The sequence below is a fragment of the Chiloscyllium punctatum genome, chromosome 8 (assembly GCF_047496795.1).
Source record: "Chiloscyllium punctatum isolate Juve2018m chromosome 8, sChiPun1.3, whole genome shotgun sequence".
NCBI lineage: Eukaryota > Metazoa > Chordata > Chondrichthyes > Orectolobiformes > Hemiscylliidae > Chiloscyllium > Chiloscyllium punctatum.
In genome coordinates, this window is record NC_092746.1 from 64,133,207 (window position 1) to 64,159,357 (window position 26,151).

General features: G+C 39.6%; 2 protein-coding genes across 8 annotated transcripts in view; one reads left to right on the forward strand and one right to left on the reverse strand.

The window, feature by feature from the left end:
• tpk1 (thiamin pyrophosphokinase 1) overlaps positions 1-14,398 on the forward strand; it is a 385,692-nt gene extending 371,294 nt beyond the window's left edge. For all 7 annotated transcript variants that reach the window (XM_072575655.1, XM_072575662.1, XM_072575660.1 and 4 more), the window contains one exon: positions 14,201-14,398. In XM_072575655.1, the coding sequence (XP_072431756.1) occupies positions 14,201-14,328 (128 nt within the window). In that variant the 3' untranslated portion in view covers positions 14,329-14,398. The remainder of the gene's footprint in view (positions 1-14,200) is intronic.
• Positions 14,388-24,477, reverse strand: sec61g (SEC61 translocon subunit gamma). The gene is made up of 4 exons (XM_072575663.1): positions 24,306-24,477; positions 20,005-20,104; positions 18,341-18,443; positions 14,388-14,520 (listed from the first exon to the last, which is right to left on the reverse strand). The coding sequence occupies exons 1-4, from the start codon at positions 24,432-24,434 to the stop codon at positions 14,511-14,513; spliced, it is 342 nt and encodes a 113-aa protein (XP_072431764.1). The 5' UTR covers positions 24,435-24,477; the 3' UTR covers positions 14,388-14,510.
• Between the last annotated feature and the right edge of the window lie 1,674 nt (positions 24,478-26,151).

Below are 26,151 nucleotides of genomic sequence, written 5' to 3' on the forward strand. Positions count from 1 at the left end.
TACTGATGTCCAATAAGTTAGCATTGTAAAATATAAATTCCATTAATTCATATTTGTATTTGGAGCACCACCATCTTCAGAAGGGAAACTAGGGATGGGCAATAAAGGCTGGTTGAGCCAATAACACCCACTTCCCATGAATGAATGAAAAAGGCTGTTTTTATGATCCATAATAAAATGATCATCAATGCAGTTAAAAGAAATACTGCATCATAATTAATCAATGTAAAGTTAGACAGATTTAGATTTTTGACTGATGCCAAAATCTTTAAAATCTGCTCCCATGAGCTGCCATCATCACCAAAACCCTTCCAAGTGGAAGACATCCAGTGTGTGTCTCAAATGAATATGATGGTCAGCAACTCCAAGGCAGTTAATTATTCCAAAAGAAATCCCTTATCCTTCTTGATCTCACACTTAACCAAATTCTAGAAGCCTGGAAGAAGCTAATTGCATTAATTTCTTGACCCACATTGTTCTCAGTTCATGAATAATCATGACAATGCATTGATCTATCCTCCTGCAAACAAATGCAATTAAAATGCATAGATTAAAATGTATACAGTAATGCATCTGTCAGTGACTACACATTTAAATCTGTGAATATGCTTTCAAAAGATGAAGAAGTATAATGAATACATTATATGCAAACAAGTGTGAATTCTGCACTACAGTTGCATTAGAGTTCATGTGGCATTTTTTCCTCACAACCTCACACATTCCCATGTTGTATTCCATCTGCCACTTCTTTGTGCACTCTTCTAGCCCGTTCAATTCTTTCAGCAGCCTCCCTTCTTCCTCAAAACAAAATATCTGTGCATCTATATTTGTGTCATCTGCAAACATAAAACAATGCCCTTCGTCCAGATCGTTAATATGTAACATGAATAGCTGTGGTCCCAACACTGACCCCTGTGGAACTCCATTTGTCACCAGCTGCCATCTTGAAAAAGACCCCTGTATCCCCACACTCTGCTTTTGTTAGTCAGTCAATCCTCTATCCATGCCTGTAATTTGTTCCTAACACCATTGGTTCTTGCCTTACTGAGCAGCCTCATGTGCACACACCCACTTGCTCTCTGTTGTCTATTAAAACAGTAGGTGTTAGAAGGTTTCAAGACTCAAAGTTTACCCTGCAATTAAGAAATGTAACTCTCCCAGGACGCCACAAAACCTCGCTTTCATTAGAAGGTCTTGGTGCTATTCTGGAAGTTTTGTTCGGACACACCACCTTTTGAACAGTCATAATGAAGTAAGAGGCAGAAGACGTGGACTCCACCTGATTACCACACTTACAATCTGTTAAGCTGCATTGAGGAATTTCTGTATTTCATCAGTGTTGTGGTGAGACCGATTTTAAACAAACAGGTCACCCTCCCCCCAACACCACTACTACTACTTCACTGCACCTGGAAGCTAGGCATTCCATAAGTTCAACAGAACATACCTTAAAATGGGAATTTTTTTTTGCCTGCAAAAATGTATGGGAAAGAACAAGAGATTGGAATTTGTTAATGTTGCTCACTTGAAAAACACCTGAGCAAACTTGTTGGCCAAATGAGCAATTTGTAATTTTGTTACTCAAATATCTGTTCTGTGTGGAATTTTCTTCCACAGAGGCTCTGGAGGTGAAATTAACAAACAATGCTGAATAATGAAGCAAGCTTAATGGGCCAAATGGTCCACTCTTGCTCCTATTTTCTATGTTGTACTGTCAATGAGAGAGCCACTGCTGTGACCAAAATTAGTATCCATTATACAAATAACAAAAATTTGGAACGGACACAATTATGCCAAATGTTTGGTGAGTGTATCAACGGAAAGCTAATCCCATCTACAAACCACAAATCAGGAGTGATTAGATTAGATGAGATTCCCTACAGTATATTGGAATACTACTTGCTTTGATGGGTATAGTCCTAACAGGAAGCTCAATACCATCCAGAATACGATTGGCACCCATTCACCATCAGTGCAAAATGGCAGCAGTGGGTACCATCTGCAACAAAAATAGGAACAGCTAGAGGAACTCAGCAGGTCTGGCAACATCTAAGGAGAGAAAGAAGAGTTAATGTTTCAATCCAGTGACCCTTCTTTACACCCAAAGCATTAACTCTGCTTCCTTTCCACAGATGCTGCAGACCTGCTGAGTTCCTCCAGCAATTTTTGTCTTTGTTTCAGATTTCCAACATTCCCAGTCCTTTTGGTTTACATTACTGTACCATCTACCAGATCCATTGCAACAACTCACCCAGGCTCCTTCAAACCCACTTTCCAAAGCTGTGATCTCAAGCACCTAATGGGACAAAGGCAGCAGATGCATGGGAATTCAACCACCTGTAATTCCCCTTCCAAGTCACACACAATCTTGACTTGGAAATATATTGCTGTTCCTTCATTGTCGCTGAATCAAACTCCCTCCAACACTCCACCCATGGATTGCATTCATTTAATAAGGTACCTCACTACAACCTTCTCAAGGAAAATTAAGGATTGCCTATAAATGCCAAGACCCTGTGAACGATTAAAACAAATCTAAGCAAGTACTAAATCTGTACAGATATTGAACACAGTCTGTGGTGTGGTGGAGATGGCCAAATGTTGTGTATGCTGTTGTGCACATTTTCCACATAAATTGAAGAATATCAGTGGTGCATTTTGGGCTACACAATGGTAGCACTGAAAACAACCAGATGCAAAGTGAAATATTATTGCTTCATTCTGCATTTATCTGCACTTTATATGGTGTTGGCCTTTTATGAAAATAATAATACAATAACATGAACCTGGAATTCTAGGTATCTGTTACAAAATCAAGCCATTGGTCTGTCCCTTAACTTGTGCTGCATTTTGATACAGTATTAAATGTCAAGACTTGTTAACCAATTTTCTACAGAAAGAGGATTTCAAGGGAAGACATTCAAAACACTCTAATTGTTTAAATATGAGATTGTTTGTGTAGCTCAGCTATTCTGAATTAGATTTGGGATCATCTTCCATTCTACTGAAATTGCAGGTAGTACATTTTGAGATTGTCCAAAGAGATGTCTTACAAACCATGAAGGAAATGGTCCTTCTTCCTTGAAAACTTAGTAGCACAACAAAGCCACACACTATTTGACTCCTTCAGAGAAATTTTAAAAAGCTAATTATGTTTCAGTTGAGGTTAAGAGATCTCACAAACACTGAAAAAGATGTCAATCATTTGCTTATTTCCAATATGGTTTGTTCTAAAACTTTGTCACGTTTCTGCCAGGTCACAAGTTAATACTTCGTGATCAAGAGGATAGGCCCTTTTTGGAAGCAAGGAGTCCATTATACCTTCTTGTTGTTAATAAGTAGATTTGCAGGAATATTGTTCCCCTCCTTTTTCATTCAAAGTTGGGGAGTGAGAAGAGGTTGGTTCCAGTTTGTTAATGTGTTACAGTGTCAGTTTGAGTTACCACACATTTAAAGACACTGGCAATTTGAAACTTTTAATTCAAATAATGTATGACTGGACATGTTTGCTTTGAGAAACTGGATTTATTTAATTGTAATTTTTGTCTCTGTTTAAAAGATCATCGTATTTCAGAATTTATCTTGAATAGTTAACATTTCATTATTTTAATTAAAAGAAAATTTTCCATTATTCCCTTAAATATATGGAAATATACAGGAATATCCAACCTACTTAGAGTACAATATAACAACTAGCCTGCGCAACCAATCAGAATTACTGTCATTTTGCAAAGGAATATTAGGTTTAGGGTCATAATCTGTGTCATCCAGTTATTAGAAAACAAGGTACTGCCAGTGGTGAATTAGACAACCTGTCAAAATAGCTTCCATTGAATTTCTTTTCTGGGAGTTTAAAGCAAGCGACTGAATCAAAGTACCCATTTAATTACTGACACAATTGAATCTGCTAACATATAACTACAATATCCCCAGAATTTCTATTTTTACTTCCTCACAGAAATGTTGCTGTGTTGTACATTAGCAGTAAATTATGTCAGCCTACAAAAAAGCTACTTTGCAACTTCAGTTTTACCAACATTGGCTGTGAATTTATCTGCTCTGCATAATTACTTCACATACATTGCACTCTAGACTCCACACAGTGATGTTTATATTATAGGGGAGATGGCACTTCAATGGTAATGTCACTAGAGTGGTAATCTCAGGACATGGGTTGAAATCCCATCACATTAGTTAATTGAATTTAACTTCAGTTCAATCAAATCTGGAGTTAATATAATAATAGAGAGCAGGACAAAAGCCATTGATTGTCATAAAAACCCATCTGATTCACTAATGCCCTTTAGGGAAGGAAATTTGTGATCCTTACCTGATCTGGCCTACACTTGACTCCAGCCCCACAGTAATGTGGTTGACTCTTATTTCAGATAGAAGTTAAGTAGCAAATGCTGATCTTGGCAGCAAAGGCCCCATCCTGTGAAAGATTTTTTTTTTAATTTGTACAGAAATGCCACAATGCTGAAAAGAAATTTTATAAAAATGGGTCCAATTAGTTTCATTTTACCCAGCAATAGTAGGTTTCGGGTCACAATCTGTATCATCTAGGTATTAGAAAACAAGGGACTACTGGTGGTGAGTTAGACAACCTGTCAAAATAGCTTCCACTGAATTTCTTTCCTGGGAGATTAAAGCAAGTGGCTGGCCAGTCAGTCATTATTCCAGTGGAGATGGGAATTGCTGTGGAATCCCATTGGAGCATGTTGTATCGCAGTACAAGGAACTGCCCAGGAAACTGAAATTTTCACTGGGCATCACCACACCTGGAATCCTGTGAAAGTCCCTATGAATGTCAGCTATCAGAAAATTCAGATCTAAGTAAATAAGGTTAGACTATTCAATACATAATGTAACTACTGAATGCTATTAAACAAACCCCATCCTCACCTCATTAATCACTTCCCATCCCCCTCCAACCTGTTGTTGGATCCAAACCCGCAGACCTGTCCTCCTTACCCCCACCGGATTTGATTTCTCTGATTCACCACTGCTAGTACCTCGATTTCTCCTGCCTGCCCTGACCCACCCTTGCTCACCCCCTTGATACTTTGAACCCGAACCCCATCCTATCTTCTATCTATCAACTGCCCTCCATCTATCTGGCACCCTATCCCCACAACCTACCCTCGCCTAGCACCTAATATCACACTTACCTTTGTAGTTCCCCTTTGAGAGAAGCTGTTGAAAAGTGTGGTGCTGGAAATACGCAGCAGGTCAGTCAGCATCCGAGGAGCAGGAAAATCGACGTTTCAGGCATAAGCCCTTCTTCAGGAAGCTGCCAGTGTGAGTGTCAGAACCTTCAAGTTTCAGATTGTGCCAGCTGATTGCTGTGAAAATAGGATATGGTGTTTCTTCCTGTGGCAGTTCTTTGCTTAAACAAAATGTTAGAAGTACTTTGAAGGAGACCTGAGGGGAATCCCCTCTTGGAAATGCAGAGCTCCCTTCCTTCATTTTAAAAAAATGTGTGAGATTGCCATTAACTGGAAAATCTGATGTGGCGGTGTTTTGAATTTTTAGCTTCTCAGTCAAACAGCCAAAACAGTTGTATTAAATTGCACCATCTCTGCAAACTACATAACTCATTCATTGCTGTGATATTCTTATTAAGTTTGGAAGACCAGTAGAAATGAGTGTCTCCAAAACTCAATTCTGTACCTGGGGAATTGAGAAGACAGCACATTGGATATTTAATGTACATCTCAGTGTCATGATGCAAACAAACAAAACTGTTGAAATTTTATACATTTTTAAAAGGCTTATGAAGAGCTGGAGGGATAATCAACTCAACAGAAGAAAAATGTTCCTTCAGCTTCTTATTGTTCTGTGCATTAGACATTGACAGATGATCATGTTAGCACTGAGCTCTGTGATCTGCAGGTCGAGTCTCGAATCAGCACGTCCTAAGATTCACTGGTTGTGTCTGTAGATCATTGACCTTGAGGCCAAGAAAAATGTTTCACAATCATAGCAATACCCAAAGCACTCTCAATTATTCCAATCCAATTGCCAAACTGGGCTTTCCGGTGTAAATATTACACATTTGTGGAACACAGAGTTTGATCCATACAGTTCAAGGCCAAAGTCTGAAATTTTCTGTAAACTTATATCATAATAGTATTAAAACCTGTAACAAATTTATACCAATACTCCAGTGCAGAGATTCCCCAAGAAACCATGGCAGCACTAAGTTATATTAGATTTTTTTAAATTGCCCTCAAGTATTTCCTTGACTGATGAAAGGTTATCATCGCTCCAATCTCCCCAATAAAATGATCAGCTGTTGTGAATTTCCAGTATTAATATGCATTTAACAGACCCCTAAATTATTATGACAAGCTATTGTTTTATATGTCTGGTTTGCAGAGGAAAAAGAGCTTTGTTTCAGTTTTTTTAACTAAGCTGGAACATAACATGCAATACGAAATGTAATTATTCTGAAATCTAACAATATTAAGGTGAATATTGTACTGCGTAATTTTCTTTACTGAATAAGATTTTTAAATTGAGGTCTCCCTGATCTGCAGTGAATAATTAGCAACTGTAATTTATAAACATAAAAGGCAAATGGGTCACCACCAATAGTTAGGTTAGTGGCCCCACAGAAGGAATATGAAGTTTTTAAATATTTAAGCATAAATTGAGTTATTTGCAACTTCATTGTTTAGAGTTAACAGTTTGTTTTATGCATCACACACAACAGAAAGTTGAGATCAGTCCTAATGTTATATTAGTATTTTATTTCACATTCACTGTTCGTGAAATGTACTTGAATTGTACTCTCATTTCACTCTTGTTTGGGACTTGGACTTCCACATTACTTTCATTAGTTGCATCAGCAGCTGTTTGCTTTATAAAGTTGAGAGTCAGTTAGCTCAGTTGGCTGGTTGGCTGCTTTGCAATGTACAGTGATGCCAAAAGCATGGGTTCAATTCCTGCACCAGATCAGGTTACCAAGAAGGACCTTCCTTCTCAAATTCTCCCCTTGCCTGAGGCATGGTGACTCTCAGGATAAACTCATTACCAGTTATCTCTCTAATGGGACTTTGGCCCAATGGTCTGATACAACTAAGGTGACTTCATTTTTACTTCTTTTCCACCGGGAGTATCTTTCTGTCTAGTTAGTCACTCCTCAAAAATCACTTCTGGGAGAACAGAACAATAAACTTTGGGGTATTTTCTTTGATAGATCTCAATATAGTTTGAAACCATTTCTTTCTTTATTTGTGACCTTCCCCTCTTCTAAAGTCCATTAAATGTGATATTTTTGAGAATTAATAGGTTATATAAGATTACATGGGGATGAGGCTTCTAAATGTATTAGACACAAATACAACATTTGCAAAGGTTCCTGCAGTTATTTTAATCATTCAATATGCCTTAAAGTTTCAGAATGCATGTAAATGTTTTAAACAAATAACAAAGATGTCAGGAGAAAAAGTCTCATTAGAATTCCACTTACTAATATGCTAAAATTTTACAAAGGTTTTGTATTTCTGAACACAAGAACCAGAAGATGAAATTCATTATCTTTTTAAAATAAATTTCCTTTTCTTTTTGTTTTAAACCTCTTCGGGCATACAGATCTATTTCCTAAAATGATTGTTCCTTTCTGCTGAGCTGTGAGCAGAAATGAATGAAAGCAAACCACTGTGCGTGGTTTTCAAACATCAACTGCACTACTTCTGATTCACTGCAGTGTATTCCAATCCTGGAAACATTAAGGAAGCTCACAGTGCGAAAGGTACTGAAAGGTGTTGGCATACATCACTGATCTCATCATTGTAGGAAATGCTAGACCAGGGAACTAAATACTGAATTACTTGATCTTAGTAGGGAAAATCTGCCTTAATACTAAATAAAAACCAAAAGAATTGCAGATGCTATAAATCAAAAACAAAAACAGAAGTTGCTAGAAAAGCTTTGCAGGTTTGGCAGCATCTGTGCAGAGAAATCAAAGTTAATGTTTCGGGTCAAGTAACCCTTCCACAGCAACTTCAGTTTTTGTTTCTACCTTAGGACCACCTGGCTGAGAAAGGGGAACAGAAGTCTGGATCACTATCCAAAATATCCAAGGAAAGGATCAGGTTAATTTGTGGTACTTGATCCTCCCTTGTGAAATGTTAAAGTTATTTTAAATAGATAGCATGATATATTTGCACTCTTGATTTACTTGTTGGAGATGCCAGTGTTGGATTGGGGTAGACAAGGTGAGAAATCATACAACGCCAGATTTTGGTCCAACAGGTTTATTTGAAATGGCAAACTTTCAAAGCGCTGCCCCTTTGTCAGGTGAAGTCAGTTGACAAAGGGGTAGCCCTCTGAAAACTTGTGATTTCCAATAAGTCTGTCTGTACTTGCTGAGTGGTGGTAGTAATCCCACCTTTGCGCCAAAAGACTCACTAGTCAAGCCCTTTCAAGGAATTGCCATGACCAGATTGTGGCTTGCACTGATCACAAAGTAGAAAATGGCTTGTGCACTGGTGCTGGCTCACAGACATCTCAATAAGACAGGTTATGATAGATTATTGCTCCAAAAATTGAAATAATTTACAAATGTATTTTGTTCAACTTTGGAAGATATATAAATATTGGTCCCTGAATTAAAAGTCTTGACCTTCAGTCACCTGTTGTATGGGATATATTTTACTGTTCAGCGTTGGACATAAACATATCATAAGTTGATGGAGGTTGCACATGACTTTCTTCCTGTTGTATATATTTGGATATGTGCTTATACCCTCCTAACCCTAAGCTTTTACTCTAACTCAGCATAGGGAAATAAATCCAGCTACATCTCCCTCCAGCTGTGAAGTGTTACAGCCATGAGCAATGACAGGCAAGTGGGAATATGGCCTTGACTAATGCAATGGGAACATGGATTTAAATCCCACAGCAGCAGTTGCTAGAATTTAATTTCAATTAACAAAACAAAACTGAAACTGAAAGCTGGTGTCAGTAATGGTGATCTTGAAACTATTGTTGATTGTTGTAAAAGCCCATCTGGTTCACTAATGCTCTTTAGTGAATGAACTCTGTCACCCCATAGTGATCTGAGCTTATATGACTCCAGTTCCACATCAGTGTGGTTCAGTCTTAACTGCTTTCTGAAATGCCTAAACAAGCCACTCAGTTCAAAAGCATTGAGGGATGGTCAACAAATGCTGACCTTACCAGTGTTGTCCACATACTATGAAAGAATTTTTTTTAAAAAACTACATTCTGGGTATCCCTCCAAGACTCTTCAGGTGGAAATCAGGCTTGCCATCCCCTGTTACCACAGTAAAAATTGGTGGCTATTTTTCTTCTCAAACATCAATCATGCATTGAAGTGAGGCAGGAGCGAGGTAAAGCTGAATAGGATTGGCACAGCTACGAAAGCTCACTTCATGCTTGAAATGTCAAATAATAAAAAAAACAAGCTTGGAAAACTTCCTAGACAACTGGAGAAGCCATTACAGGAGATTGCATCAAGGCAAATATGACAAGGACCATGAGGATATACAGGGCGATAAAGGAGAATGGTGTGATCAGCTACATAAGACATTAAATCAAAGTAGGCTGCAAGATCTCTCAAGCTTGCATTTAGGAATATCATGGCTGAGCTACAATATTAGCTCCACTTTCCCACCCTATCTGTTGATTTGTTTAGTGCCCAAAATTCATTTTAATTATCCTGAATATACTCTGATTATACATACATACTCTGGGGTAAAGATTGCTGGAAAAGTGCAGCAGGTCAGGCAGAATCCAAGGAGCAGGAGAATCGGCGTTTCGGGCATAAGCCCTTATGCCCGAAATGTCGATTCTCCTGCTCCTTGGATGCTGCCTGACCTGCTGCACTTTTCCAGCAACACATTTTTCAGCTCTGATCTCCAGCATCTGCAGTCCTCACTTTCTCCCTCTGGGGTAAAGATTCCCAAAGACTCAGAAGATCGCAGACTCTGAAGAAATTTTTCATGTCCATACTAAATGACTGTTAGAGTTTGTAAGGGTTATTTGATGAAGTGACCAGGAAAGGTTGAAAAGGGCAGGTCAGTAGATATGGTCTATATGAATTTCAGTAAGGCCTTTGATAAGAGTCCACATGGTAGGGTGCTCTGGAAGGTTAGATCGCATGGAATTCAAGAGGAACTGGCAAATTGGATACAAAATTGGCTTGATGTTAGGAAGCAGAGGGTAATAGTGGAAGGATGCTTGTCAGGCTGGAGGCCTGTGACTAGTGGAGTGCCTCTGGGGTCAGTGCTGGGCCCATTACTGTTTGTTATCTATATCAGTGATTTGGATGAGAATGTACAAGGCATGAATAGTAAGTTTGCGGATGACATTGAAATAGGCATGGATAGGATAAATAGACAAAGTCTTTTCCCTGGGATCATGGAGTCCAGAACTAGAGGCATAGGTTTAGGGTGAGAGGGGAAAGATATAAAAGAGACCTAAGGGGCAATTTTTTTTCACACAGAGGGTGGTACATGTATGGAATGAGCTGCCAGAGGAAGTGGTGGAGGCTTGTAGAATTGCAACATTTAAAAGGCTTTTGGATGGGTATATGAAGGGTTTGGAGGGATATGGGCTGGGTGCTGGCAGGTGGGACTAGATTGGGTTGGGATATCTGGTCGGCATGGACGGGCTAGACCGAAGGGTCTGTTTCCATGCTGTACATCTCTATGACTCTATGAGGCAGTATTGTGGACAGTGAGGAAGGTTTTCAGAAACTGCAGCAGGACCTTGATCAGCTGGGGAAGTGGGCTGAGAAATGGCAAATGGAGTTTGATATAGATAAGTGTGAGGTCTTGTATGTTGGAAAGTCAAATCAAGGTAGGAGTTTCATGATGAATGGTAGGTCCTTAGGGGGTGTAGTGGAACAGAGGGATCTTGGCATTCGGATTCACAGTTTTCTGAACATGGAGTCACAGGTAGACAGGGCAGTGAAGTAGGATTTTGGCACACTGGCCTTCATCAGTCAGGGTATTGAATAAAGAAGTTAGGAAGTTGTGTTGCAGTTATACAGGCCATCGGTGAGGCCGCACTTGGAATATTGTGTTCCGTCTTGGTCACCTTGTTATAGAAAAGATGTTATTAAACTGGAAAGAGTGCAGAAGAGGTTTACAAGAATGTTGCCTGGACTCAATGGTCTGAGTTAGAGGAAGAGATTGGACAAGCTGGGACTTTCTTTGGGGCATAGGAGACTGAGGAGGCACTTTATAGAGATGTATCAGATCGTGAAAGTCATGGCTAGGGTGAATGCACTCAGTCTTTTTCCAAGGTTTAGGGCATCGAGGACTAGAGGGCATCAGTTTAAGGTTAGATGAGAAAGAATAAAAGGGAACCTGAGGGTCAACTTTTTTTACACAGAGGGTGGTACACATGTGGGATGAGCTGTCAGGGTGGTGATTGAGACAGGTACATTAACAACATTTAAAAAGCTTTTGGACAAATATATCAATAGGAAAGGATTAGGATATGGGCCAAGTGCTGGGAAATGGGATTAGCATGGGCAGACATTTTGGTCAGCATGGACCAGTTTAAACCAAAGGGTCTGTCTCCATGTTGTATGGTTCTGACTGAGCATTTGCCTGATATTATCTCTATATCTAAACTTTCCAGAGGAGTTAGCCTCTCAGAAGGGTTGCCAGGGTAGATGTTAAGAATGTTATGTTTCAATTAATCACCTCTCTTACTTCTAACTTTACTCAACCAACCCCTCTTCATGACATACCATCTTTTAAAATTAGCAAATAATATTAGAAAGCATATCTTTTCTTAGGTATTAAGATCAAAATGGTACACAAACTGGGTGTGGCCTTGTCAAAACTATCTACTTGCAGCAAGACTGCTTGTACTGACCCATTTGGAATAAAAATTATTTAAATTCCTAATTATTCATTAAATCTATGTATAATCCCTCAGAGTACTGACATTGACTAGCCTCTCACCTTAAAAGAAAGATTTTTCCATTCTTCTGAATAAACTGTATAATATCACATATTAAATTCTACCTGCCATCTTCTTGCCCAATTAGCCAATCTATACCATTTTACAGGTAAAAACAAGGACTGCAGATGCTGGAAACCAGAGTGTAGATTAGAGTGGTGCTGGAAAAGCACAGCAGGTCAGGCAGCATCCGAGGAGCAGGAATTCATTTTACAGCTTAATATACTTTTCAGTTAATTTCTCACTTCGCTTTGCATCACTAGAAAATGTCTTTAAGAGTCCCCATAATGCACTTTAGTGATTTAATATTTAGCCAATCACCTTTTCCTGCAGTACACAAATACCAATTTGCAAAATGTTGTTACACTACCTGATAGCACCATCTCCTGGCAGAAGTGTAATACAAAATCTTGTCAGCAAGCCCTAGTCCTAGTAGAGTACTGTAGATGGATGGTTGAGGGAAATAAATTCTCAGTTGCTCTTCCAGTACCACTTACACCAAAGCTAAGTGGTCAGCTGCTTGTTAACACTATGAATAATGGAAATTTAAAAATGGAGCCAGAACAACTTATCCCTGTTACCGTTATTCTACAAAGTGTCAGCAGGTTCAAGAAAAAGGAAAATCTTGAGGAGGACTGAAATGGTAAATTCCATTTCAGGAACAGGTGCAACACTGCTCTTCCTTCATGGATATCCAAAGAAATACTTATAAGTAATGGAGTTCCTTTTGCTTGTATGACTGGGAAAGCAGTTAAGAGTTTTAGATTGACGTCAACATTTCATTCATCTGATGTTATGTGAATGGTTGCAATGCTGTCACGAATGGCTTTTCAGGATAGAAGTTCAGGAAGTCAATAATGGCCAGTGACTTGAACGGTCACAGTCATAAGCTGTTCTTCATTAGTTATGTTTTTTTTCATAGGATGTGGGTATCATTGGCTAGTCCAGCATTTTATTGCCAATATCCAACTTGCCTGGAGCAAGTAGTCGTGAGCAACCTTCCCGAACTACTGCAATCCATATGGTGTAGGCACACCCACAAGATGTATAAGGGAGTTCACAGATTTTGTCACAACCAGTGAAGGAACTGTGATACAGTTCCAAATCAGGAAGGTGTATCACTTGGAGGCAGCGGTGACCCCATGCATTGCCTGTTCTTGGTGGGAGAGCCCATGGGTTTGCAAGGTGATTTTGAAGAAGCCTTGGTGAATTGCTGCAGTGTTTCTTGTACATGGTACTGGGTCAGTAAAGAGTGAATGTTGAAAGTGGTGCATGGGGTCAATCAAATAGGCTGTTTTGTCCTTAATGATGTCAAGCCTCATGTTGTTGGAGCTCATCTAAGCAAGTGGGATACTCTATTTTTTTGCTTTGTGAGTTACTTACCACAGAATTCCCAGCCTTTGACCAGTTCTTGTAGCCACAGTATTTATAAAGCTTATTCCCTTCAGTTTCTGATCAGTGATATCTCTCAAGATTGTGGCATTAGTATTAAATTCTCCCACTATGTCCAAAGGGAGATGGCTAGATTCTCTCATTAGAGATGATCATTTCCTGCACAAGTGATGTGAAATTTACTTGCTGCTCATCAGCCAAAACTTTAATGTTATTCAGTTTTTGCTACAGCCATATGCAAACTAATTCAATGTCCACTTTTGAATGAATTCACCATATCTTCAAACAGATCAGGCTTATTCATATTTTCAGTGGAAGATTGAAATTGGACTTCACTACTCAAACCAAGTACAACCTGGTAACTGATATATTTATGTTTGTGGTCAACTAACAGGCACTGCTGTTTTCAAGGTGTAGTGTGCATTCCAGGAAGGTATCAGGATTCTGGAGAGATTCATGGGTTTTCTTAGTCCTGTTAGTGTAAATCTTTGGGGAGAATGTTTTCCGTATAGAATGTGTCTCAGACCCCAAAAATAATTTTGGTGGCTTTTGATGGCAATCCAGTGCAGTTGCATGGTAGTTACTGTGCAAACTCGGTAGGTATCTACAAAGTCATGAGGCTTAGGGTCAGTTTTCATGCCCTACTTATTGCTAGAATTCCTGAGGAATTTTGGTGATGCTTTTCTACGTGAAGCAGCTTGCTTTCAGAGGTTATAAGTCACCCATGTATGAAAATATCCTCAGCAAGAAAACCTACAGTTTTCATAGTGGGACCTTCAATGAAAAGTAGAGCAACAACGTGAGAGAATAATTTGTGACATCTTGTAATTTCATGTTCTCCCACTGTTCTCTTTTGCAGCCAATCAGGTACTTCAGTTTGGCCAGCTGGTCAGCACCTCCAACACTTATGACGGAAGTGGAACTGTGACAATAGAAACAGATCAACCTCTATTATGGACAATGGGAATAAGGAGACACCTCGGGTAACGTTTGTGCCTTTACGTGAAACGATGTATCAGGAGTTAACACAACAGAAGAAATAAAAGTCTGATTTATATATTTATTTCAAAATTATTTTTATTCACTCAAAACAGCACAAAATAAGAAATATTCCATGGTGTCCTCTCATCTTCATTCCCTACCCAGCTCGCATTAGACTAGATGACGTCTTAACCACCACTGTAAAAAGATTGAAACACTTTAATTATCCTCCATTTTGACATTTACTACCATAATCCATCTTATACATTGCAAGTACAAGTTTTCAACCATCTCAATAATATTAGCTATGAAAATCAACAGATCCAGAACATTCAAATTAGCCCTTGGGTGATGGTAAAATATGGTTCCACACGTCTACCAAAACCAATTAAAATGGGAGGTGCAGTTTAAGTATTAACTAGGCAATGGATCAAAATTGGACTAATTTTAAAAATACTGAAAAAAAAGACAAGATTTTTTTTTAAAAAAGACTGCTTCTCATTTCAGGACACCAAAATTGGTGGTGTAACAGACTGGCAAGTTTACCTCAGAGTACAACAGGCTCTTGATCAGATGGGCCAAGGAGTGACAGATGGAATTTAGATAAATGCAAAGTACTACATTTTGGTAGAGCAAATCAGGCAGGACTTAAGGTAAGGTCCTAGGGAGCCAAGCAGAGAGACCTTGGAGTGCAAGTTCTTAATTCTTTGCAAGTGGAGTTACAGATAGAGAAGACATTTGCTTTTATTGGGAGGTTATGTTGCAGCTGTACAGGACATTGGTTAGGCCATTTTTGGAATAGTGCACGCAAATCTAGTCTCCCTGCTATAGGAAAGATGTTGTGAAACTTGAAAGAGTTCAGAGATTTACAAGGATGTTGCCAGGGTCAAAGGGTTTCAACGATAGGGAGAGACTGAATAGGCTGGGGCTAGTTTCCCTGGAGCATCAGAGGCTGAGGGGTGATCTTATGGGAGGTTTATAAAATTGAGTGGCATAGATAGGGTGAATAGACAAGGTCTTTTTTCCTGGGGTAAAAGGAGTTCAGAACTAAAGGGCATAGGTTTAGGGTGAGAAGGCAAAGACTTAAAAGGGGCCCAAAATGGATTTTTCACACAGAGGGTAGTGCTTACATGAAATGAGCTGCCAGAGGAAGTGGAGGAAGCTGGTACCATTATAATACTTAAAAGGCATCTGGATGGGTCTATAAATAAGGGTTTAGAAGGATCTGGGCCAAATGGGACTAAATTAATATCGGACATCTGGTTGGCATGGATGAAGTGGACCAAGGGGTCTGTTTCCGCGCTGTACACCTCTACGATACTATGACTCTATTACAGGAATATACACAAGGCCTACAGGTATGGTAAGAACAGAAAATAAGGAAGTTAGTGTGAGGTAATCAAAACCGGGCAAAATAAACTCAAAGAAAAGTTGTTTTGCAAATATATTCATAAAATAAGAAATGTTGAATGTTAAACAAAGGAGGAGGAAATTAGTTCATAAAGAATAACAAGAAACGTTTGGAGATCCTCAAACCCATTTCAGTGCTTACCCAACAGGATGCTGTCGGGAATAATGGTAAATTCTGAATGGGTGAAATTAAACTTTTAAAAGAATTAGATTTCGTAGTGCTAATGGGAATTGATTTAACTCTCAGTTACACCTTAACATCTGTCAGAAAAATTGGAGAATATTTTTCATTAAGAAATTTAGAAATGCTGAAATGGAAGAAATGGGAAGCAGACAACTTCCATTGCAAGAGAAAGACTTTGATCAATAAACTGGAATACTTTGAAGTAACATCTACAGCGGACAGATGAAATGCAGAGATTTTAAAAGCATTTTTATTATTGCTTTAGCAGGTATCACAGGATAAGAGTAGGTATGAGCAAGGAGTATAGAATTATATTTAAGAAGTAGCAATACATGATATTAAAAGTGAAGAGCATTGCCCATATTGCTCTTCGTTTACACAACAATAGATAAAGTTGAAATTTGGAGATGACAGTGACATAACAGACCATGGGAGAATGTAGCAGATGAAATCAATAATAATGATATGATATATTCTGGTAAAATTAATCATACTTTGAAGAGCACAAGACTGGGAAATATTGAAAAACATAACAGGTTTGAGTTTTGCTTTACATTAAAAAGAACCCCTAAAAGAATTAGGCCATTAAAAAAAACTGATTAAATACTTTTACCCAAAGGCATAGGACATTTAAATTGATATTTTAATGACAAATCTTAACAGAACCTTGCTAAGAACATAGAATACTGTCTATAAATTTAATCTGTACACTACTGGGAGAATTGAGGCAAGAGAAATTGTAACACAGATTCATAAAAAAAACATGTGGCAACAAACATGAACTCAACTATCCACATTTGTATTCATAATAGCATGCAATATTAAGAAAATGGCATTTATGCACAAAACTCAAACACATTACTTATGATTGCCATTATCTGCTCTAAATTTATTTTTCACTATTTCATTTTCTCAGTTTGTTTTCCAGCAATCAGCATTTACTTCAACTACACTCTAGTCATCACTGTCACTGATGTATCAGCATGTTTTATAGTGTAAGCAGACCAAAAAGTACAAACTGGCCTATGAATGTTAAAGACATTGTATTTTTATTCTGCTGCTCTGACAATCTATCCCATTTCTTATAAAATTTCCCTCAACGTATAATTTGGACACCGTGGCCAAAGGCTGAAGCAACTAGGCCTAATATAAAATTGGCTAAACCGTTTCAGCAAGCCTGTCCTAATGGAATTCAAAGGGGTCAATGTTACCACAGGGATCAGCCCAGACCTGTACTGTAGATTAAACAATAGTAGAGTTGTTGTGACCCAAAACTCATTAAGGAGGTACTCAGCCAGAACAATTATGTTTGAAGAGACATGATGTTTGAGTATTCAACAGATTCAGCCAGACCCCTTGGCACCATGGAGTAAATATATCTTGGATAGAGAATGGGTACACCTAGGATGAGCTATCGGACACTATGATCCCTGCCCTGTGACCCCTTTGGCTGAAATCAAACACCATTCCAGAATATTCAGGAAGTGGGGATAAGAAGAGACATGTGGTGGCATTTTCCCCAGCAAAGATTCCATGTAAGACCTATGCGTACCAAGATGACCTTGAATGCTCAGTCAATGGAGCTCAGTGAATTGAATTCAGGAAGCCAATCAAGTTCACCTCAGTACTTGTGCTTTTCAGGCAGTCAGCGTAGTTTGTGAAAACCTATTTTGTGTAAGAATTGTTTACTTTAACTTGCAAGTGTTTTAGAAAAATTACATTCCAACTACAGTCCTTTATTTGTCTCACACATGCACCTGGGTAAACTTTGAGTAATAAACTGATCAATGTGACTGCATAGAATATTTTGCAGGTAACAACACTTTTGCACACATTCTACAAGTATTTAATGTTTTGTTTAACTTTTCTAACTGCATAACAGTTTACATTTTTTTTATACATCTTCAGCTGCATTTTATAACTACTGCTGTATTTTTAAGGAAGTGAATTTAGTTTACCTATAGTTTTAATATTTAGATCAGTTATTGAAATTAGGATGCGAGCCCCATCACTGATCAGTTAGAACCTGGCATTCTTGTGCCCACATTTAACATTACGAAGATTGTGCTTCCTTCCCAGTTCACTTATCCAGCCTGCACTATGCAACTTTTAATTTTAGATATATGCTTCCCCATTAAATAGAATACTATTGTCCCCTTTAACCAAGGCTTGAAACATCAAAGTGTCTCGGCAAGCAGAATCATAAGTTGCACTGGATAGTTTACTGCACCTGCAAAGCCACTGGAGTGAAACAAAAATATTCTTCCACGTGTACAATATGTCACAATCTAATTTCTCTATCCATTACCCTCAAAACATTCATGAACATAAATCTGAGCTAATGAGAACATTCTACATTAATCAAATGCACTTTTTCTTTTAAATACAGAAACTAGCTATTAGTCAAAACAACTGAATACTTACACAATGATGTTATTAATAGGGATATGAATGAGCTTTACAAAGAAACCGATGAATCCCATGATGGCAAATCCAATTGCTGTTGCCATGGCAATCTTCTGAAATTCTGTAAAAATGAAGCCACACAGGAATCTCTCAAAATTGAGTTCATTTTCACATGCCATAAAAGGTTATTAAACACTAAAGCTCACTGCATGGAGAATATTGATGGTTCAGAAACAACTCTTGAATTACATACACAAATGCATATTTATTGTACCTTCAGACAGCCAGGTTATTGATGGTAATAAAATTGGAACCTTTTCGGGCTTTGACAATTAATTATTTATTCCACTTGAAAACCATTTGGTGAATATCATACTTTTAGGAAGAACCAATTAAATTGTTGATTAAATAAAGAGTGAGTTGGAAAACTATGCTTTAGCCATTCAAGTCAGAGTATGAATGCTATCAGTGTAAAACAGAGTTCAAAAAAGGTTTAGGCTATTGACTAGAGGCAAACGAAATCAATTTTATAGTATTCTTCTGGAGGATGTGGGCATCACTAGACCACATGTATTGCCAAGCCCCAATTGCACCTATGCTGTTGATAGTGGTGAGTCGCCTTCTTGAACTACTGTAGTCCATGTGTGTAAGGCACACTCACCGAGGTGCGAGGGAGTTCCAGGATTTTGACCCAGCCACAGTAAAGGAACAGTTCCAAGTCAAGTTGCAAAGTGTCTTGGAAAGGAACTTTCAGTTGGTCTTCCCATGCATCTGCTGTTTTTGTCCTTCTAGGTAGCAGAAGCTAGGGGTTTGGAACGTGTTGTTGAAGGTGACGGATGGGATGCCAGTCAAGTAGTCTGAATGATGTCCAGCTGGAGTTTCACTCATCCAGGGAAGTTGGGGAGTCAGGAGGCAAATTACTCTCCTTAGAAAATAGTCAGAGGTTGGGAATTCTAACTGTTTTGCATAGTATGCCAAAGTATTTTTGAACATCCTGAAATGTAGCATATTTATGCAGACAGGATTACTTATAAGTATTTCCAAAAAGAAAACATCCCATTCTGAAGCTTTGAGCACCTAGATCCAATGCAATATGTTTGTAAATGTGAATATCACAAATGCTCCCAAACTCTTTGTACACACTTTCCTTTACACCTTCCGTATAGTGTGCAGGCAGGTTAAAGATATTAAAGCACTATAATTGCAAAAACAGATTCATATTTCTGTACATATAATTAAAATGATCCAAGACAAAGTTTAACTGCTTTCATAATATTAACAATAATGTTTTCTAATCTAATCTTGCGATTGATATACTTTACCTTGGATTGTGGAAAATTATAAAGATTCCAATTTCATAATGTATAAAATATAACTAGACAACAATATTCACATTTAAAACTTGAGAGGACTTATTTCAAGGCCATGATTTCACAAAAATGGTCAGCAGAACTAGCCTATTGTGCACCTGTTCATACCCATGTTAGCAAGCCCAGAACAGCCAATTTGTTAAATAGCACGGCACATTCAAAAGATCGCACCACTCCTGTTGCTATTTTTTAAGTTTATATATTCTAGAAATATTACAACCGTATCCTATTAACACCACATAGTCAAAGCATTATATTTTATAGTTTTCAGACAAAAATGTGCACAACTGAGAAAAAGCAATAGTACTGCACCTTTTCTGTCTGGTTTTGTACATCTTTTCACCAGTCTGATTGAATCCTTTACAAACTGACGACTGGGCTCCACAAACTGCATTACTTGATCCATTGTATCCTGTAACGTGAGCAAATGAAAGAGTTTCTTGACACAATTGATTCCCACAAATAACCAGCTCAGGCACTGTTTGGAGTACAAGCAAGCATCAAGTACAAGTGACTAACTGGTTCACATTACAAAGCCTGGAAAGCACTTCGGCCAACATCTCATTTTGCAATAATTGCTACTTAATCCAAATTTGGCAGATCAGCCAAGTTGACTCTGATGCGCAGGATGGCTAAACCAGATGTGCTAGATACAGTCAAATCTGCACCTTGTGCTACTGCAAAACTGCTGCCATCTGGAGTAAAGTGAGAGCTTGTAAGCATTTTACCCATGATAAAGATATCAAAGGTGATGAGCAAGCAGTTACACTGAAACCAAAATGGAAGAACGCCAAATATCTTAAGTTAGGACATGGCAACTTGCATCTTCTACTAGTCTGCCTTTTTTGTGGGACACAGAAGCGACCCGAATTCTAATCTTACTCTGATTCCCTCTCACCAATACACTAATGGTAGTCAGTGCTGCACCCTTCTCTCACTCCTATTTACCAACACAGACAATTTCTGACCCTGTCTATTTTCAACATTTTGATCGCCATTTCTGGAAATAGGTTGTCCACCCACATCTATTACAAATTGACCACAACCACAGCCAACTTAATGACATCTGCCCACTGCTGTTGCCACAAAGGGTCTACTCTGCTCAGAGTTTGTAGCTTACTTTCAAATCTGTTTCATGCTCAAGTTTCAAGAATGTAATTTACTCCCCCAACCCACAGTTCATATCCAATAGAGTTACAGGACACTCAATTACATCCATCCACTTTCCCTACTTGCATCGCTCCCAGAACCATGGCTCAGCTCTCCAGTCACCAGTTTCTACAACCACCAAAATATCCAACACACCCAGCACCATGCTACCAAACATATCTTTTAATGGCTGCTTTCCTAATCAGCACCATACTGTGCAGGTCATCCTGTGCTATTTGGCTGATCAATTCAATAGAAACAACAATATTGTACCTTTCAGTTAAACTCAATATTAAGGTTCAATTTAATAGACTTACAATTATGTGCAATATATTAGTGACTTGGATGAGGTGGAAAGACTCAGTCTGCATAGGAATATAGATAGGTTAAGCATGTGGACAGATGGAATGTGGGAAAACGTGAGGTTACACAGAAAGAATAGAGGAGATGAATATTATTGAAATAGAGAAAGCTGCAGTGCTTAGGGATTTTGAGTCTTCAGAAATTATTAAAAACTAGCATGCAAATTCAGCAGATAAAAGGAAAGGCAATGGAATGTTGTTTCAAAAGGAATGGAATATAAAAATAGGCTGGTTTTGCTATAACATACAAAGGCATAGAAGGCAGTTCAAAGAAGGTTTACTAAGTTGATCTCAGGCATGGAGGGACAGTTCAGAAGAGGTTGAGTAGGTTGTGCCTGTACTCATTTGAATTTTTAAAAATGAGAGGTGATCTAATTGAAACACTTAAGATTCTTAGGGGACTTGACAAGGTAGATGCACAATGATTGTTTTCCCTTAAAGGAGAGTCTAGGATCAGCAGGTATAACCTAGAATAAAGGGTCCCAAATTTAAGACAAGGATGAAGAGGAGTTTCTTCTCCCAATAGTGAATTTATGGAATTTTTCATTGTAGAGAGCTGTATATATTAAATATATTCAAGGCTGAGATAGAGAGATTTTTAATCAGTAAGGGAATCAAGGGCTGATGGGGATAAGGCAGGAAAGTGGAGTCGGCTGTTACCAGATCAGCCATGACCTTATTGAATGACAGAACAGACTCTGTGGGCTGAATAGCCTATTTCAACTTCTACGTCTTATGGTCTTACTTGGATCACAACCACTTTTGTTAACAATTACAAGCACACTTTAAACCTTCCCTCAAGTTTTTTGCAGTCATTTACACCGCATCTTCATAATGCTACAATGAAACTGAACACTTTTTGCACTGCATAAATAAATCACACCTGCTCTTTGAACCAGGAGGTAAATCCATCACAGATCTTTCAATTTTAGTATTTCTCTGGCCCTTTTCCCTTAATCCTGTATTCTCTCAACTTTTTTTGTAGCTACAATATCTTCCATTCTGATATCTTTACTTCTATCCATATTCTACCTGACGTGTTGGCAAATTATCTTTTAAATTGATACTTCAGTATAATCTCAAAATCTCCCCCCTCTACCCTTCCCTTCAAAAGTCTCCTTCCCATCAATCCATCCTAGACAGTCTCTATCCCCCCATCCCCTCGTAACAAACAAGAGTAGGCCATTCAGTCCGTCGAACATGATGTCATTCAATTAAGTTACGGTGATCGGATTATCACTTTAAAACCACTTTGCTGTCAGCTCCCTAATAGCGTAACTTTGTTCCAAACTAGCCTCCCTCTTTCCCTTCATTAGAGGATGGAAAAGGATACAACACAGAAATTCAACACACATGGCTACACAGGCTGAATAAACGAGCCACCCATTCCACTTACTAACAGCTCATCTATAGCTTTGCAGGTTACAGTGCTTGATGTGGACAACCAGATTTTTAAAAAATAAGTTGAGAGCTTCTGCCTCAACCAAACTGGACATGAATTCCAGATATCCACCACCTCCTGGGCGAAAAAGCTTTTCCTCATAAACCCTGTAATCCTGCCACTAATCGTCTTAAATCTGTGCCCCCAGTAACTGAACACTACCATTAAGGAAACAGGTTTTCACTGTCCACTCATCTTATTATTTTCATTATTAATCATATATTGCCCTCAATATTTCCTGCACTTTGATTAAATCACCTCAGTTTCCTCTGTTTGAATGAAAACAATCTTAGGTTATCCAACTGTGCCTCATAGCTTCAATCTTCAAGGCCTAGCATCCTTTTTGTAAATTGCCTCCATACTCTCTCAAGAACAATTGTTTCTTGGCTGTAACATAGGTCAGCAGAACTGTGATGAACAGTCAACTACAGTCTAACCAGTATCTTACACAGTTCCAAAGTGTGGTTCCTACTTTTGTATTTATTTCCTCATCTCATGAAGGCAGGCATCCCATTTGCCTTCTTTAGGAGTGATCTTCCAGTCCTGCCACCCTCAAGGATACGTGGACATATACGCCAAGTTTTCTCACTTCTTCTACCCTTCTCAATAACCTCCCATTTCTTGTGTATTTCCTTCCTATGATTGTTCTCCCAAATGCACAACTTTATATCCATGGATTGAATTTATTTTACCCCTTTTCCATCCATACAACTAAACTATTGATATTTACCTACAGTCAACCACCACCTCTTGGTTACTACCTAACTTTGTGCCATCTGTAAATTTCTCAATCGTGCCTACCACATTTAAGTCTGAGTATTTAATATTTGCAAAAAAAATACAAGACTCAAAACCCAGCCATCTGTGACAAACTGTAAAGACATAGACATCAACCATTACCCTTCGTTTCCCATCACTGTGCCAGTTTTGGTTCCAACTACCATATCTCATTGTTACAACCAGTCTGCCATGTCAAACACCTTACTAAAATCCATGTAGACAACACACATTGCTTTATCCTCATCAATCCAGCTTAACAAAATCATGTTGACTACTTCTGAATAACATGTACCTCTCCATTAACAGTTAATCATATTATTTATGAATGGTGGTAGTAATTTCCCAACCTCCCAGGTTAGATCGACAAGTCAGTAATTATTAGGGCTTTGTATCATGCCTGCATCCAGCCAGGATTGGAAAATTACACTGAATCCATACTCTCTGTGGCCTCCTTCCCCCAACCCATCAAATCCTTTCAGCCCACACTCCTTTCCCACCCCGTGTCTCTCTCTCTCTCTCTCTCTCTCTACAACCTATTGCCTAACCCCCCCCCTCCCCCCCGAGTTCCCTTCCTTCCCTATCCTAATACCCTTCCAGCACCCCCTCCCCCTTGCTCACCTCAGACCAGCTACTCCCTCTCCCCCACCTCCCCAGGTCCCTCTCTCTTCAAACAGAGCTCGCCCTCCAGTCGGGATACCCCTGGGAACCTCTCCTTCTCTCTGTCCCCACACCTCTTTTCCTCTCAATTCCCCCTCCCTCCTCCAGGTACCTCTCTCTGCTCCCAATTCCCCCGTTTGTATTGTCTCCTCCCGGGTATTTACCCTCTCGCCTCCCCAGGGTAATGATTATTTATATACACTTAACATCGCTCTGGGTTTTACCTCTTTTTTCTCTCTCTCTGTCTCAGGAGTCGCTGGTGTTTTCTGCCGCTGACGTTGCAGACTAAGACTGACACCTAACCGCGCATGCGTGTTGTCGAAGCGGAACCCCACATCCGGAAATAACGTCATCCGTTCCCGGCGGACTTCCGCCCCGTGACGCGATGACGCCACAGTCTGGGTTCGCTCGCTGTCAATTAGGGCAAAGCCCCGCCCCTTCCCTGAACCTTCAGCACAAATGACAAAGTTTAGGGAGACTTCTCATGAACTAAACAGATATGGACAACTTAACTAGAAATATCTGCTTATTTCAGCAACACTAAATGGTGGAAAAAATGTTCTGAATTACCTTACAAAATCTACTATCCCAATTCATAGAACCATCGCAAGGTTACAGCACAACAAGAAAGCCCAGGTTTACATATTAATGAACAGAAACCTGCAACCCATTCCAAAACAAGAAAGACTTAACAGCGATCTACATCTAGGTAAAAACAATGACTGCAGATGCTGAAAATCAAATACTGGATTAGTGGTGCTGGAAGAGCACAGCAGTTCAGGCAGCATCCAACGAGCAGCGAAATCAACGTTTCGGGCAAAAGCCCTTCATCAGGAATAAAGGCAGTGAGCCTGAAGCATGGAGAGATAAGCTAGAGGAGGGTGGGGGTGGGGAGAGAGTAGCATAGAGTAGAATGGGTGAGTGGGGGAGGGGATGAAGGTGATAGTGGTCGCCTCTACATTGGGGAGACTGGGCGCCTCCTAGCAGAGCGCTTTAGGGAACATCTCCGAGACACCCGCACCAATCAACCAAACCGCCCCGTGGCCCAACATTTCAACTCCCCCTCCCACTCTGCCGAGGACATGGAGGTCCTGGGCCTCCTTCACCGCCGCTCCCTCACCACCAGACGACTGGAGGAAGAACGCCTCATCTTCCGCCTCGGAACACTTCAACCCCAGGGCATCAATGTGGACTTCAACAGCTTCCTCATTTCCCCTTCCCCCACCTCATCCTAGTTTCAAACTTGCAGCTCAGTTACTAACTTCTTGACTTGTCCGACCTGCCTATCTTCTTTTCCACCTATCCACTCCACCCTCTCCTCCTTGACCTATCACCTTCATCCCCTCCCCCACTCACCCATTCTACTCTATGCTACTCTCTCCCCACCCCCACCCTCCTCTAGCTTATCTCTCCATGCTTCAGGCTCACTGCCTTTATTCCTGATGAAGGGCTTTTGCCCGAAACGTTGATTTCGCTGCTCGTTGGATGCTGCCTGAACTGCTGTGCTCTTCCAGCACCACTAATCCAGTATAGCGATCTACATCTGTTCAATACATCATTTCAGTTGCATGACATTGTGTTCGTTTGCTATAAATTCCTACTCCACAGATACCTGATGAAGGAGCAGCACTCCGAAAGCTAGTACTTCCAAAGAAACCAGTTGGACTATAATCTGGTGTGTGATTTTTAACTTTGTCCACCCCAGTCCAACACCGGTGCCTCCACATCACAGTTTTTAGGCGGCTGCTTTAATCCAACTGTTAGGATCAGAGTGGTGCTGGAAAAGCACAGCTGGTCAGGTAGCATCCAAGGAGCAGGAAATTTGACGTTTCGGGCAGAGGGGAGGGTGTAGCAGATAGGTGGGAAGGGAGATTGACAGGTAGGACAGGTCATGAGGGCAGTTCCACTGTTCCACCCTCCTCTCTGACCTATGACCTCCATCCCACCCCCCATCCACCTATTGTACTCTTTGCTACCCCCCATTTATCTCTCCACTTTGGAGGCTTCCTGCCTCTATTCCTGATGAAGGGCTTTTGCCCAAAACGTCAATTTTCCTGCTCCTTGGATGCT